This window comes from Trachypithecus francoisi, unplaced genomic scaffold (assembly GCF_009764315.1).
Source record: "Trachypithecus francoisi isolate TF-2019V2 unplaced genomic scaffold, Tfra_2.0 Lachesis_group5, whole genome shotgun sequence".
In the NCBI taxonomy this organism is placed as follows: Eukaryota; Metazoa; Chordata; class Mammalia; order Primates; family Cercopithecidae; genus Trachypithecus; species Trachypithecus francoisi.
In genome coordinates this window covers 95,478,531-95,493,743 of record NW_022681470.1, presented here as the reverse complement: position 1 = coordinate 95,493,743, position 15,213 = coordinate 95,478,531, and the positions used below count along the sequence as shown (strand labels likewise).

At 46.5% G+C, this 15,213-nt stretch overlaps 2 protein-coding genes across 6 annotated transcripts in view; one reads left to right on the top strand and one right to left on the bottom strand.

Moving 5' to 3' along the window:
- PGLYRP4 (peptidoglycan recognition protein 4) overlaps positions 1 to 15,213 on the top strand; it is a 99,116-nt gene that overhangs the window by 66,809 nt on the left and 17,094 nt on the right. The window lies entirely within an intron of this gene.
- Positions 4,542 to 7,775, bottom strand: LOC117075039 (protein S100-A7-like). 2 transcript variants are annotated; one of them, XM_033197063.1, is made up of 3 exons: positions 7,634 to 7,775; positions 5,677 to 5,834; positions 4,542 to 4,768 (listed from the first exon to the last, which is right to left on the bottom strand). In XM_033197063.1, the coding sequence occupies exons 1-3, from the start codon at positions 7,683 to 7,685 to the stop codon at positions 4,604 to 4,606; spliced, it is 375 nt and encodes a 124-aa protein (XP_033052954.1). In that variant the 5' UTR covers positions 7,686 to 7,775; the 3' UTR covers positions 4,542 to 4,603. The 2 variants fall into 2 exon arrangements, with proteins under 2 accessions (XP_033052954.1, XP_033052955.1); XM_033197064.1 differs by lacking the exon at positions 7,634 to 7,775 and adding an exon at positions 7,390 to 7,449.

The following is a 15,213-nucleotide window of genomic DNA, read 5'->3' as shown; positions in this document are numbered from 1 at the left end:
ACTGAATGGGCAAAAACTGGAAGCATTCCCTTTGAAAACAGGCACAAGACAGGGATGCCCTCTCTCACCGCTCCTATTCAACATAGTGTTGGAAGTTCTGGCCAGGGCAATCAGGCAGGAGAAAGAAATAAAGGGTATTCAATTAGGAAAAGAGGAAGTGAAATTGTCCCTGTTTGTAGATGACATGTCTACATTTAGAAGACCCCATCGTCTCAGCCCAAAATCTCCTTAAGCTGATAAGCAACTTCAGCAAAGTCTCAGGATACAAAATCAATGTGCAAAAATCGCAAGCATTCTTATACACCAATAACAGAAAACCAGCGAGCCAAATCATGAGTGAACTCCCATTCACAATTGCTTCAAATAGAATAAATACCTAGTATTTATGTGGCAATTCCTTGTAAGGAATTCAACTTACAAGAGATGTGAAGGACCTCTTCAAGGAGAACTACAAACCATTGCTCAACTAAATAAAAGAGGACACAAACAAATGGAAGAACATTCCATGCTCATGGATAGGAAGAATCAATATCGTGAAAATAGCCATACTGCCCAAGGTAATTTACAGATTCAATGCCATCCCCATTAAGCTACCAATGACTTTCTTCACAGAATTTGAAAAAAACTACTTTAAAGTTCATATGGAACCAAAAAAGAACCCACATTGCCAAGAAAATCCTAAGCCAAAAGAACAAAGCTGGAGGCATCACGCTACCTGACTTCAAACTATACTACAAGGCTACAGGAACCAAAACAGCATGGTACTGGTACCAAAACAGAGATATAGACCAATGGAACAGAACAGAGCCCTTGGAAATAATACCACACATCTGCAACCATCTGATCTTTGACAAACCTAACAAAAACAAGAAATGGGGAAAGGATTCTCTATTTAATAAATGGTGCTGGGAAAATTGGCTAGCCATATGTAGAAAGCTGAAACTGGATCCCTCCCTTACACCTTATAGAAAAATTAATTCAAGATGGATTAGAGACTTAAATGTTAGACCTAAAACCGTAAAAACCCTAGAAGAAAACCTAGGTAATACCATTCAGGACACAGGCATGGGCAAGGACTTCATGTCTAAAACACCAAAAGCAATGGCAACAAAAGCCAAAATTGACAAATGGGATCTAATTAAACCAAAGAGCTTCTGTACAGCAAAAGAAACTACCATCAGAGTGGACAGGCAACCTACAGAACAGGAGAATATTTTTGCAATCTACTCATCTGACAAAGGGCTAATATCCAGAACGTACAAAGAACTCAAACAAATTTACAAGAAAAAAACAAACAACCCCATCAAAAAGTAGGCAAAGGATATGAACAGACATTTCTCAAAAGAAGACATTCATACAGCCAACAGACACATGAAAAAATGTTCATTATCACTGGCCATCAGAGAAATGCAAATCAAAACCACAATGAGATACCATCTCACACCAGTTAGAATAGTGATCATTAAAAAGTCAGGAAAAAACAGGTACTGGAGAGGATGTGGAGAAATAGGAACACTTTTATGCTGTTGGTGGGACTGTAAACTAGTTCAACCATTGTGCAAGACAGTGTGGCAATTCCTCAAGGATCTAGAACTAGAAATACCATTTGACCCAGCCATCCCATTACTGGGTATATACCCAAAGGATTATAAATCATGCTGCTATAAAGACACATGCACACGTATGTTTATTGCAGCAGGATTCACAATAGCGAAGACTTGGAACCAACCCAAAAGTCCATCAGTGACAGACTGGATTAAGAAAATGTGGAACATATACACCATGGAATACCATGCAGCCATAAAAAAAGGATGAGTTAATATCCTTTGTAGGGACATGGATGCAGCTGGAAATCATCATTCTCAGCAAACTATCGCAAGAACAGAAAACCAAACACCACATGTTCTCACTCACAGGTGGGAACTGAACAATGAGAACACTTGGACACAGGAAGGGGAACATCACACACCGGGGCCTGTCGTGGGGTTGGGGTAGGGGGAAGGGATAGCATTAGGAGATATACCTAATGTAAATGATGAGTTAATGAGTGCAGCACACCAACTTGGCACATGTATACATATGTAACAAACCTGCACGCTGTGCACATGTACCCTAGAACTTAAAGTATAATAATAAATAAATAAATAAATATAAAGGGAAGGCAGGCCCACATTAGGGATGGCCAGTTGCCTTCCGGACTCTAGAAATGGACTTGAAAGTCCAGCAACCCCACCCCAGGGAGACCCTCTCTTCTTTTCAGAGATCAGGGCTTGAGTCAAGCTCTTCAGTCATTTGCATTATTCTTTTTGGCCTAGTTCCAGATTCTGGGGTCCAGATTCTGGAGTCCTCTCCTAAGCTGCACAGGCTGCCTCCCAAACTGGAAGTTTTTAGATTTTGCACTGCTGTTTACATGAAGTGGTACTGACCAGAATTTGCACAAAAGTATTTTATAATAAAAAATGATATAGAGTACTCATTATGAGCTGGGATCCAGTACTGCTATGTGCTGGGTAACCAGGAGATCTGAGGCAACAGTGTTTTCTCCCCATGATTCCAAGTCTGGATGGAAAGACATGAGGGGATCTGAGGTAATGCAGCCACTATGGTAGGAGTGGGGTCAGGGTGAGGGAGGCGCAAATGAGGCAGAGATCATTTCTTTGGGGTGAAGGGATGGTGGTTCACCCTCTAAATGTCTAAGAGACATTGACATTAAAGCTCAGTCTTGAAATGTAATGTGAATGAGACAGATGAAGTATTAAAAGACATTTCTGGCAGAGGCAGTAGTTTGAAAGATTGGTATTGAGGCATGAAATACTGAGATATACTGATGGGAGTGTGTTGCGCATACTTGGAATAACAGCAGCTGGGTGAACAGGAGGGATTCAGAGAGTGCTGGGCAGAGAGGAAGTCAGGCACCTACCCTTGGGACCCTGGCATGACGGTTCTGAGCAGTGACCAGCAGTCCTGGTGGAGGAGAGAGGAGGAAAATGGGGAAGATGGTTCTAGGATGGAGATCTGCAGGGAAGTTGTGGCCCAAGGAAAGTGGGCAACAGAGCTAAGAGAGGAAAGAGAGCAATTCTGGGGTGGATGATGGGGGGCAGGCTGCATAGAGAAGGCAGCAGGGGGCTGGGAAGAGAAAATGAAAGCCCAGGGACTGCAGGTCTCTGTGAGTTCCAAGAACAGGTGGAATAAGAATGAGAAAGGGGGAGAAGGAGAGAGAAGAAACCTAATGGTCAGACATTGGGATCTGGAGGTGAAAACTGCAGATCAGTCCTGAATGCTGATGAGGTGCAGAATATGTTCAGGAAGGAAGATTCCTGATGAGGAGAGGAGATGCTGGTCTGTGAAGAGAGGTGTGAGTGTGGAGTGGAGCAGTCATTCACAAGAGCAAATAACGCCTCCTACACACTTCTGCTGGTCGGATGGAAAGAGAATTTTTGAGATGGTTGCCTGATTCCTCCAAGAAGAATGTTTGCTTGACTGACAGGTTAGCAGCAGACTGACCAGGGTGGTAAGAGAGAAGGAGGAATACTAAGAGCAGCTGCACAGAACATGGCCTGGAAGTGGCACTGGGTGAACATTAACCCTGTGTTGTGGCCTGTATGGAGTGACCCGCCAGCACTCTGCTAGGACAGCACTGTGTCCTGCTTGTTTCTGCATCCTCAGCCCATAGCACAGTACCTGGCCTGGAGTAGACTACCAATAACAAACTACTCATTACCTGCCAGATAGAGGTGCTGCAATTTCTCATCACAATCAGCATGAGCTCTCTGTGTCAGTCCTTAGGGCATTTCCATGGTGCTGCCTTATTCTGGCCAGACTCCTTATTTGGACTCCTGGACTACTTTGAGCTCCTCAAAATCTGGAATATTCATTCATCACCAGAAACCCAGTCCTGGCACTTAGCAAACCATCATGGAGGACAGCTCAGCTTCCAGGTGACTCCCTCTGACTTCCACAGGGCCACCCACATAGGCACATGCACACAAGCACACAGCACAGGGAGAGGACACAGCCCCTGAAGCCCAGACCACAGGACAAGGAAGTCTATCCTCAGGGAACTACTGAGCCTCCCATTCATAGCCACAAGGGCTGTGAGCCTGATGCCATCCAGGAATCCCTATGTGAGTGGTTTCTGTTTCCCCAAGCCCTGGAGAACAGCTGGGGCAGGAGTGGGAGGGCAGGAGCACACTGAGAGATGCCAGCTCCTTCTCAGTGCAGTATCTAAATACATCCGAATGACCTGGTCCAGGCCTTGACAAGGAGGGGCATTGCTGTGACCTGGCAGAGGCCTTCTACCAACTTCCACCTGTAACCTGCTGTGGTGGCTGCATTTAGGGAGTGGGGCAGAGGCAGACACCAGGACCTGTGTGAGAGGCAGCACAGCTCTGCTGGAGGCCACAGGGAGAACATTGGTGGTGGGACTTTACTCCTGGGTGACCCACTGGTTGGGGGTGGCGGGGATTCTCCAACAAGTAAGCCTGGAATTGGCAGTTTTGACAATGTAGGTCACCAAAGAGAAGAAGGAAATAAGGCAAGTGTCTGGTGGGAGGAGACACTTTATTGTTCCTGGGGTCTCTGGAGGCCCCTGGGTGGGGCTGGATCACTGGCTTCCCCCGGAACAGGGCGCCCCTCCGTGGCTCCGCTTGTGGTAGTCTGTGGCTATGTCTCCCAGCAAGGACAGAAACTCAGAAAAATCAATCTTCTTATCCTCATTCTTGTCCTTTCTCTCAAAGACATTGGTCAGGTAATGTATGCCCTTTTTGTCCTGTGAAGAGAAAAACATACAAACAAAAAAAATTCAATCACAAACAAGTTTTGGGCTGGGAGGGGAGAGGAGGAGGCAGAGACAGAGACAAATGCCTAGATCTGCACAGGCGTTGTGGCGGGGCTGGGAGTGCAGGGCGAGTGGGTGAAGTTGGGGTGAGGATGTGAATGTTATCCCTGGAGTTCTCTAGGGAGACTTTTTGTCTCAAATCTCAGATGGGAGGCAGTTCCTGTCCCAAGGCGCTCTGTTTAGTGACCTTGGGGAGAGCAGTCCCCTGTCCCAGCCTCACTCTCACCTGTCCCCAGCCTTTAAGGGCACTGGCTACCTTAGTTCTACCCCAGGGCCCCCAAATTGGCCCTCATGCTTTGTTCTCTTCTTTCTCTGACCTCCTCTCCTTTCTTCTCTTTTTCCACCAAACTCATCTTCTGGGTTCCCTACTCTTGGTCGTCTAGACCCTTTGGTACCTAGTAGCCCACAATTATTTTCAGATTTGCTAATGAGTCTTGTTTATTGCAAAGAGGGCTATTGATTTCTACTAGCAATGGAACTTCCAGTGCTTTCCCATTAATCTCAGGGATATTGATGTGGGGCCTTTGGGAAGCAGTTGAGTTGAGTTTCAGTCTCACAGAGAGGGGGTCAGTGAGCACTGGGAGGGGACTGTGCACCGCCCTCAAGCTGCACACTTTGCTGACCATCTAATAACCTCATTTATATCTGTATAACTCTTTCCTATTTTCATACTTTTTTGCCTATCATCATTAGATTCCCATATGATCCAAGCAATACATTTGCAAATGGGAAATGTTTTAATCAGAGGATGAGGGTGACTCGTCCAAGGACACATAGTAAAATATATCCTCAGCCATGCCAGCGTCCAACCAACATTGAGAAGCTAAACCCCGACTCACACAGGCACTGAGGAAGTTGGGGAAGTTCTCCTTCATCATCGTCAGCAGGCTTAGCTTGTCAATCTTGTCATCACGTCTGGTGTATTTGTGAAACATGTTGATCATGCCTATTATGGACGTCTCAGCTTGAGTGTTGCTCATCTTGGCTTTCAAAAAGGCTTCAGGAAATAAACACAATCTTTTTTTCCCTTCATTTAAGTTAGGGTCTCTATGTGGGGGTGTTGGAAGGAGGGCTGAGGACAGAGGAAAAACAGCCCTAAGATGGAACAGAAGGAAGTCGATTTTTAAAAATGTGATGGGATAAGTTGCTCAAAAATGAGAGGGTAGGACCAAGTCTGAGACCTGGCCCACCTTGGCCAGGGCCAAGAGGAGATGCAGGTGGATGGTGGAAGTCCAGCTGTGGGCAGAGCTTTGGAGAGGGAGAAGCAGAGAGAGTCGGGGGCCAGCAACACATGGAAGAACTGAGCTGGGACCCCTCCAGTCTCAGCCAGCACATGGCAGACCCCACTCCTAAAACAGCACCAAATCCATCTCCTCCAGCTTCACAGCTGAGGTGAGAGTCACGGGGGCAGAACAATAGCCTTGGTGATCTGGTCTCCGACCCTCCTGGGCTGCTTCAGGAACCAGACACCGTGGGCCCCACCTTGACTCAAGTGCAAGCCCTGCATGAAACGGTGCATGCAGGCTCCAGGTGCACATGTGAGCATGGATGTGAGTGTGAACGGGAAACACAGCCCTGTCCCGAACACAGGGGGGGCCCTTCCTGCATTCCCCTGGGAATGAGAAACGGGAATGGCCACTGTTACAAGGAACAGAAATAAGCCCCTGGTTCTTAAGCTGCCGGATGGGGTGGGAGTGAGGTGGGGGTCGCTTCGTGTCTGCTCTTGGGAATTATCTGCACCCTCAGAATCACCAAGGCTTGACCCTGTTTAAATAAGAAGGTCTGACTTCCCAAAGCAAATCTTCCAGCCAGTGGTCAGTCTGGGCTGGCCTGCACCCCAAGCCTGAAAAATAGGACAGTGCAGCTCTCACTTCTCACACTTTCCAAAGAACCAGAAAAGGACCTTGGCTAACGCATGTGGGTGTCTGACAATAAACCCCCAACTCCTCTCAACGCAGGAGAAAGCTCCATGCTGGCAACTGACTAAGAGGAGCCACCCAAAGCTTTTTTGATTCTGAGGCCAAGGCTAGACGCCAAGCCCTGTGCCCAGAGGGTGCCTGAGAATTTGCAGGTTGTGGTAGGGAGTGAGGGAGCTTTGGCTGCTCAATACCTTACCCAGGTAAGGGCAAGCCATCTGGCCAGGCCTTGGGGTTTGGAGAGCCTCCAAAGCATTCACAGGGGATCCTTAGCCCTCCACCCACTGTGGGAGCAGAACTGGGGAGGGGATTCAACAACTGGGACCCCAACAGGAGGATGAATCCAGGGAGGAAGAACACAGGAAAGTCCTGTGCTCAGGTCCCACTGGGGACATTTCCACAGGAGTTGTCTCAGGAGATCCCAAAGGATCAATGGACAGGTCTGGTTCAGCCACCTGGTTGTACAGATGTGGGCTTTTGGTGTCAAGTGAAGGTCACACAACCCAGCTAATGGCAGAGCTGGCCTAGACCCAGGCTCCTGAGTCTTCGTCCACAGCCCTTTCCCTTCCTAGAGGCAGCACAGCAGACCGGGCACTGGGCACTTCTAGAAAACACAAAGAGGTAGGTGAGACTTACTGGAGCTGGGAAGTGACACGGGGAGAAGGATGAGTGAGATGTGTGTGTTTGGAAAAAGAGCAGTCCCTTTATAAAACTCAGCCTGGCTCTTCCCAGGGGCTGGGAGGCCTCGGGCCACCTCTGTCATCTGTTTCTTGGAGCCTTGCCCTACATCAGGTGGGTGGGAAACACCCAGGAGGCTGGGCTCAGGATTTCTGGCCAGGGTCCCAGGTCACCAGGTCCCACCCCACCCCAGAGACCTCACCTGGGGACTTCTCTGGCTCAATCTTGATTTGAGGGTAAGGCAGCCGGTGCATGTGTGGTAGCAAGTCAGGAAATGGGAGAGAAGAGCACTGGGCCTCTGGACCCAAAGAGGATGGAGTTTCAGACTCCTGAAGGTAGCATGATCTTGTTTGTTCCCTCTCCCAGTCCTTCCACACAGTTGTTGTGACAGCCTGTTCTACGACCCCACCGCTTACTGAGCATTCTAATGTCCAGACATCAAGATACCTGCTGCTCCTGCATCCTCCTCAACCCTCATAGTCCTAAGAGGCAGGTGCTGCAATCTCTATTTTAGGAAAGGAGAAGTTGAGATGTTCCCAAGTTTACTCAGCTAGTAAACACAGCAAATCATCATACGAACACGGAAGAGGCGAAATCAAATCCTTATTCGTGTGCCCTGTGCTATGGGTCTTGGGTCGCATCAGGGGCTGCCCTACGGGAACTCAAAGTCCAGGGAGGGAAGCAGGGTTCCTTCATTGCTAACCATTGGTCAGCCCCTCACAGAAGCTCTGGATTCAGGTGAGGGGACTGGGGTCAGGGCCCCACTATCTAGGTTGGGTGGCGGAGTGACCCTCCGTGGAATGGGCCTGGAGGCAGGGAGTGGGAAAAGTTCTTTCCTGCCCCATGGCACTAACTTCCCAGAAAGTCTTCAGTGTTTTTCCTCCTCCTATGCAAAACAACCTGTGTAGGAGTTGGGAGCTGTGCCCTTGGCTATAATGTGCCCTACCCTGCTGTGGAAAGGCTGACCCAGGTAGGGGCAAGAGGATTGGGAAGGCATGGGAGTCCCTGGGGCATGGTGAGGAAAGGGAGATGATGAATCACTGACATGGACATTTTCTGCTAACCCCTTCCAATGTTCCTTTTAGGGTGCAAGAGAGTTCCAGGTTCATTTAGTGCCAACCCCTTAAGCACTCTGGGGCTCCATAGAGCTGATGTGATGTCTCCCTAGGTGGGACCTATTTTCTCCACCCATCATATTTCTTCAACTTCCTTCTCTGTCAGTTCTTATGTAACTGGGGGACCTGTTTCTCCCTCCCACTTCACCATATGATGGCAATGTTACTTTTAGTGGCAAAAGATACACACACACACACACACACACACACACACACACACACAAACACAGTGGAATACTACTCAGCTATGAAAAAAGAATGAAATCATGCCTTTCACAGCAACATGGATGGAACTGGAGGCTATTATTTGAAGTGAAATTACTCAGAAACAGAAAGTCAAATGCTGTGCACCCTCACGTGTGAGTGGGAGCTACATCATGCATACAGATGGAGGTAGAGAGTAGAATCATAGATACTGAAGACTGTGAAGGGCAGAAGGTCAGGCGGTGGGTGAAGGATGAGACATTTCTTGGTGGGTACAATGCTTACTATTTAGGATGGCTACATTAAAAGCCCGGACTTCACCACTGTGCAGTATATTCATATACATTTGTATGCAGGTTTTTGTGTGGACATAAGTTTGCAATTCTTTTGGGTAAATCCCAAGGAGTGTGATTTAGGGATCCTATGGTAAGAGTATGTTTAGTTTTTTAAGAAAGCACCAAACTGTCTTCCAAAGTGGCTGTACTATTTTGTGTTCCTGCTGTCAATGAATGAGAGTTCCAGTTGCTCCACATCCTTCTTCAGCATTTGGTGTTGTCAGTGTTCCAGATTTTGGCCATTCTCATAAGTGTTTACTGATATCTCATTGTTGTTTTAATTTGCATTTTCTTGAGGACATATGATGTGGAGCATCTTCTGATAAGCTTATTTGTCACCTGCTGTGTCTTCTTTGATGAGATGTCTGTTCAGGTCTTTGGCCCATTTTCTAATTGGTTTGTTTGTGTTCTTATTGTTGAGTTTTAAGAGTTCTTTGTATGTTTTGGATAACACTCCTTTGTCTGATATTTCTTTTCTAAACATTTTCTCCCAGTCTTTAGCTTGTCTTTTCGTTCTCTTGACAATATCTTTCACAAAGCAGAAATGTTTAATTTTCAAGAAGTCCAGCTTACGAATTATTTTTTATGGATTGTGCCTTGGTGTTGCATCTAAAAAGTCATCACCAAAACCACGATGATCAAATTTCCTCTAGGAGTTTTGTAATATTGTGTTTTGCATTTAGGTCTATGATTCATTTTGAGTTATGTATCATCACTGTTTAGCAAAAAGGACCAGAGGAAAAGCAATACAAAAGGAATGAGGGACAACAATATTAATACAAGACAACAAAGAATTCTAAGAAAATGGATTAAATGAAAAAGAATAATATTTCTTATTGATTAGTGTGCAAGTGACCAAGATATAATAGTCTTATCCTTTTTTTCTTTCTTTTTTTTTTTTTTTGAGACAGAGTTTCACTCTTGTTATCCAGGCTAGAATGCTATGGTATCATCTTGGCTCACTGCAACCTCCTCCTCCTGGGTTCAAGGATTCTCCTGCCTCAGCCTCCAGAGTAGCTGGGATTACAGGCCCACGCCACCACACCCAGCTAATTTTTGTATTTTTGGTAAAGACGGGGTTTCATCATGTTGGCCAGGCTGGTCTCCAACTCCTGACCTCAGTTGATCCACCTGCCTCAGCCTCCCAAAGTGCTGGGATCACAGGTGTGAGTTACCAGGCCCAGCAATAATAGTCCTATCCTTATACACCCAAGAACATAATTTTGAACGATATAAAGCAAACACTGAAAGAAATTAATGGAAACTGACAAACTTATATCACTTGGCAGGTTTTGGCAGATTCTGCCCAGAAACTCAACAGAGTCGTCAGATAACAAAACACTAGTAATGGTACAGAGCAGGGCGGGCAGATACTGCCACAGCCCAGAAGCAGCCCCGGACACAAGGCCCCACAGATGTGTCCAATAAACGCTAACCTCCAGAAACACGTGGCCAGCTGTATTTGGCTTGAAGACCATAATTTGATGATTCCTGATATAAACTATTTGAATGACACATTTAAATTTATTTACACACACATACATTCGTAAAGTTGTGCCCAACCATAGAGAAAACACATAAATTTCAAACATATTTGAGACATCCAAAAAACTGATCATTTGTTTTTGCTAAAACGAAAATCTCAGCAAATTAGCTTTAATAGGGGCCTTATCTTGTGCACTTGCTGATCAGTTTGAACCCTGTGAGCCCTTCCCCTGTGTCATGTCTGGAACAAACACTCTCCATAAACCTGCCCTGCCCCATCACACATCCAACCTCCCAGCCACTGCTGATCCCCCAGGAGAGCTCACAACAAGCTGGTCCTGAACAGGAATCTGGCTGGTTGATATCTTCATCTCCTCCTTCTTTTGGGGGAGTTCCCCTCTCCCCAGTCTGAGGTAGGGGCAACATCCTTCTGGATCTCTTGAAGATCTCAAGTTGCTGAGGGAAGAGGACAGAAAACAATTTGTTCTTTTTGCGGTATTTTATCCATTCATTTATGCTGTGAGTGCTGACTCTGTTATGGGTGTGCGGATGTTGGGCTGGCAGGGAGATGGAGTGGATGTGGACCGTGCTTTGAGCAATGCTCTGGCCCCAGGAGAGAACTCCAATAAACCACTGGGTGGTGAGAGAGTGGAGCGGGACAGAGCCAGGAAGCCCCAGGTCCCCAGGCAGTTCAGTGGTCACTTTCTCTGTGAAGCCTTCTCCAGGCAGAGCCATCATCCCCATGTCCCTGCACATCTCAGTGACAGCCCTGGCTGCACATACACTATGTTTGCAGCCGCCTGGCCATGTATTATATTGTGCCCCCAGCCTCCAGTGCAGAGAACTCCATAAACATTGGCCGAACTAGCAAGTGAGGCAGGTGTCTTCAGAAAGGTTCAGATAAAGAATTCAGAACAGGGGAAATCACTTTTCAGGTGGGGGAACCGGGGGAAGCTTTGCCGGGGTGCCCTTTCAATAGGCCATAGAGCACTTCCAGGAGCCACGGTGAGAGGGACGGGGCAGAGGGAGCCACAGGAATGTTCCGAGACAGCCAGCTGTTCTGTTTGGGGTCCTTCCAGGTGGTGTTGGCCAGCTGCATCTCTGGACTCGAGCAGCAGTTGGGAGAGCGGGACAGAGAGAGTTCCATGGTGTTCAGAAGAGATTATTCAGACTCAGTTCTGCTGTGAGCCACCCACACTGGAGGATCCATCCACACTGGAGGATGAGAACACCCAGCTGCAGCCCAGAGCCTGTGGTCCCACTGTTAGGTTTTGAAGGGAAGGCAAGGGTTAAAGAAACACACAGAGAGAGTCGGCGGCTCTATGGCAACGCAGGTTTTATGTCCAGCACAAGACCTGAGGAGGTGGGACCAGCTTAATGCCAGACCCCCTGCTGCTTACAGGCTGGGGTAATGTATAGGTCTAGGTGGGGGTCTGGGCAGTATGGCTTGCTCGCCGGGAGGATAGTGATAAGATGCTCCTACGATCGGGTGGTTTGGACCTTTTTCCAGCGGATGTGATAGGCTGTTTCTTGGACCTTTGCCCCACAGGATAAGACAGGGATGTTCCCTCAGTTGGGCCTTTGCCCGGCAGGCTATGATAAGGGTGCTCTTGTGCCTTGTGGTCAGGTGGTTAGGCAGGATGCTTCTCACAGTCTGAATCCACATGGAATGTTTCACTCTGACGAGGTTCTGCAAAATGGCAAGGGGCTTACAAAATGGTGCAGTTTGGACTAACACCCACCATCCTGTCTAGAATGGGTTTGCTGGGAGGATTTAGTGTCAATTCTGTTCGCCTGATAAAGGAGGTTGCTTTCTCGGAGGCCACACACAGACAGCTGGGAAGTGACCCATGCGTACCCCGAGAAATTTATCTGTTCAACCAAATTTCACGTTGGCAATGATCATTCCTCATCTCACCCAAGTTTAAGAGGAGGCTGGGCCCTGTAGGTTAAAACTGGCAAGCTGGAGAAAGCAGTGGAGGCCACTGCAGGAAGGTTCTCTGGCCAAGGGGGACTTTACAATTTTGACTTACAGTCAGGGCTGTTCCTGTTAACAGTTGGCCCCAGTCAGAGGCCCAGGATGAAACTCTGCCCCTGAGTGCAGACTTGGTTTTCTGTTTCCCAAGCTTCCACAGAATATTCCACAGAATATCTTTGCATATGCTATTGAGGCTTTATGACTTTGCTTTCCACAGTTAGACCTACAATCCACTTAGAATTGTCATTTTGTCTGCTTGTGAGGTCTAGTTTCATGACAGTGAGCATCCAATTGATCCCATAAAACGTATCGAAAAGCTCATGCTCAGCAGTGCCACTTTTGTCACAGAATAAATATACTACACGTGTGTGTCTTTTTCTCAGGCCTCTGTTTAGTTCTGTTGATCTGTTTGACTGTCCTTGAACCAGCCCAGCAGTATCTGTTACCAGAGCTATTGTGATAAATCTTCACATCTAGTACTGTAGATCCTTCCATCTTTTTCATGATTGTCCTGGGTATTCTTGGCCTTTCCATATACTTTTTAGAGTTAACTCGTCAGTTTCTACAAAAATTCCAGCAAGGACTTTGGGATTGGGATTGCACTGAATCTATAGGTTATGTTTGGGAGAACTGACAGCTTCACAATAGCAGAGTGTTCCAGTCCATGAACATGGCATATCCCTTACTAAAAACCTTTCAGTGGTTTCCCATTCTGCTTAAAGTTCAATTTTTGCTTGTCCTCTGCCTGCCCCTCAGACCTCATCTCCTGTCTCTCTGAACTCCATTTACACCACTCCAGCCCTTCTTTCTGCCCCTCTGTCAGCCCAGGCTGGCTCCCACCTGAGCACCTTCCAGCTCTTTCCTCTAACCACGGGGCCCTTCTCCTGCTCTCCCCAACGTTGGATCCCCTGTTATTTATTCTGAGCCAAATATGAGTGGCCATGGCCCATGACACAGGCTGAGGCATGTGGATCACCTGAGGTCAGGAGTTTGAGACCAGCCTGGCCAACATGGTAAAACCCCATCTCTACTAAAAACACAAAAATTAGCCGGGCATGGTGGTGGGCACCTATAATCCCAGCCACTTGGGAGGCTGAAGCAGGAGAATCACTTGAACCCAGGAGGCAGAGGTTGCAGTGAGCTGAGATCATGCCATTGCACGCCAGCCAGGGAGACAGAATGAGACTCCGTCTCAAAAAAGAAAAAAAAGAAAAGAAAAGAAAAAGAAAGATTAAAAAGGTCTGTAAAGAAAAAAGTATAAATAGGCTAGTGAGAACTGGCAAAAATCCCAAAAGGAGCCTCAATATTTAATCAGTAAAACCTGGTTCATTGTCTTGAGTACCATACTACATTTCTTTAATTTTTAAGATAATTGCTTGATTCTCTTCACCTCCACCCCACTGCCCTCTTAGCTAGCAATTGAATATTATCCTTCTTGAGGTCTTTCCAATCCTTGAGTTGTCTAAAACCCTGGGTGGGAGCAGACTTTGGGTCAGGGGTACTTCAGGGTCAATTGTGGGTAAACTTCTGAAGACTCAATTCAGATTTTTCTTTTTTTATCTTGCCCAAATTCCTATCTAAGGGATCTGGGGAGTCAAGCCCTACAAACCATAAATTCTCATCAGATGGGTTTTATTTAACCCTATATATCGTGACTTACTTTCCATCCTGACTCTAGTATAACATTACAAGGCAAGGAAGAAAATCAAAATATTTTATCCCAAAAACATGTTTCTTTGTCACATGTTGAAATGGCCCTGCAAGCTTTGTCCTTTGTGGGGGAAAATTCACATCTGTAAAAAATATCTATTAACACAGCTAGACCTTTTCCTTCTAGGCCCCTCCAATTCTGAATAGATTAACTGAGAGTCTAGCACCTGTTAAAGGGTCTGAATAGGAAATATTTTGTCAACTATTGTTTCTAAGGGCAACCGCTATGAGACTTCAAAAGAACATTGGTCTCCACAAACTTTTATCTTAACCTGAACATTTCCTTTCTATTTGTCCCAGGTCCTTCCTCTCCATTAGCCTGCCCAGCATACCTGGAGCGCCTGCAGATGGCAAGTTGTGAGAAGTAGAAGTAGAAGCTAGAAAGCACTTCCCTAAAGGCAAGCACTTGCTAATCACAGGTCTTAGCTGAGGGAAGGGAATGAGAAGTCTTGTCTTTGAATCTTGTCAGTGAAGATTGAAGACTCTTGGACAGCACAAAGGATACAACTGGAATGGCCGTGAGAGGCCATTCATGAAAGCAAAGCAGGTGGGAGTTGGAAGTGGTGAGCCAGGACTTTGGGCAATTTATCTTAGCAATCACTTGACTCCAATGACACCAGGCATGGAAAAGGCAACGCTAAATAGAATAACACTGGAAAATGAGAGTGAGTGGTTCACTGTGACCCCAATCCAAAAGAAATAGTCTAATAGGGGAATTTCAGTAACAAGCTGGAGGTGAGATACTTAAAGGTATAGGACCTTTTTCTTGTCCCTCAAATCCCAGTTTTTGACCAAATAATGACAAATATATATATAATATATATATATGCCACTTGTGGTTAGTTTGGATCCTCCAAGAAGAGGCCAAGATTAGGCATGCAAAAATGTTGGAGGAAACACCTGTGAAGGATAATTGGGGAGGAAGAAGATAGCAAGAGAAGGCAGGAAAGCCTTC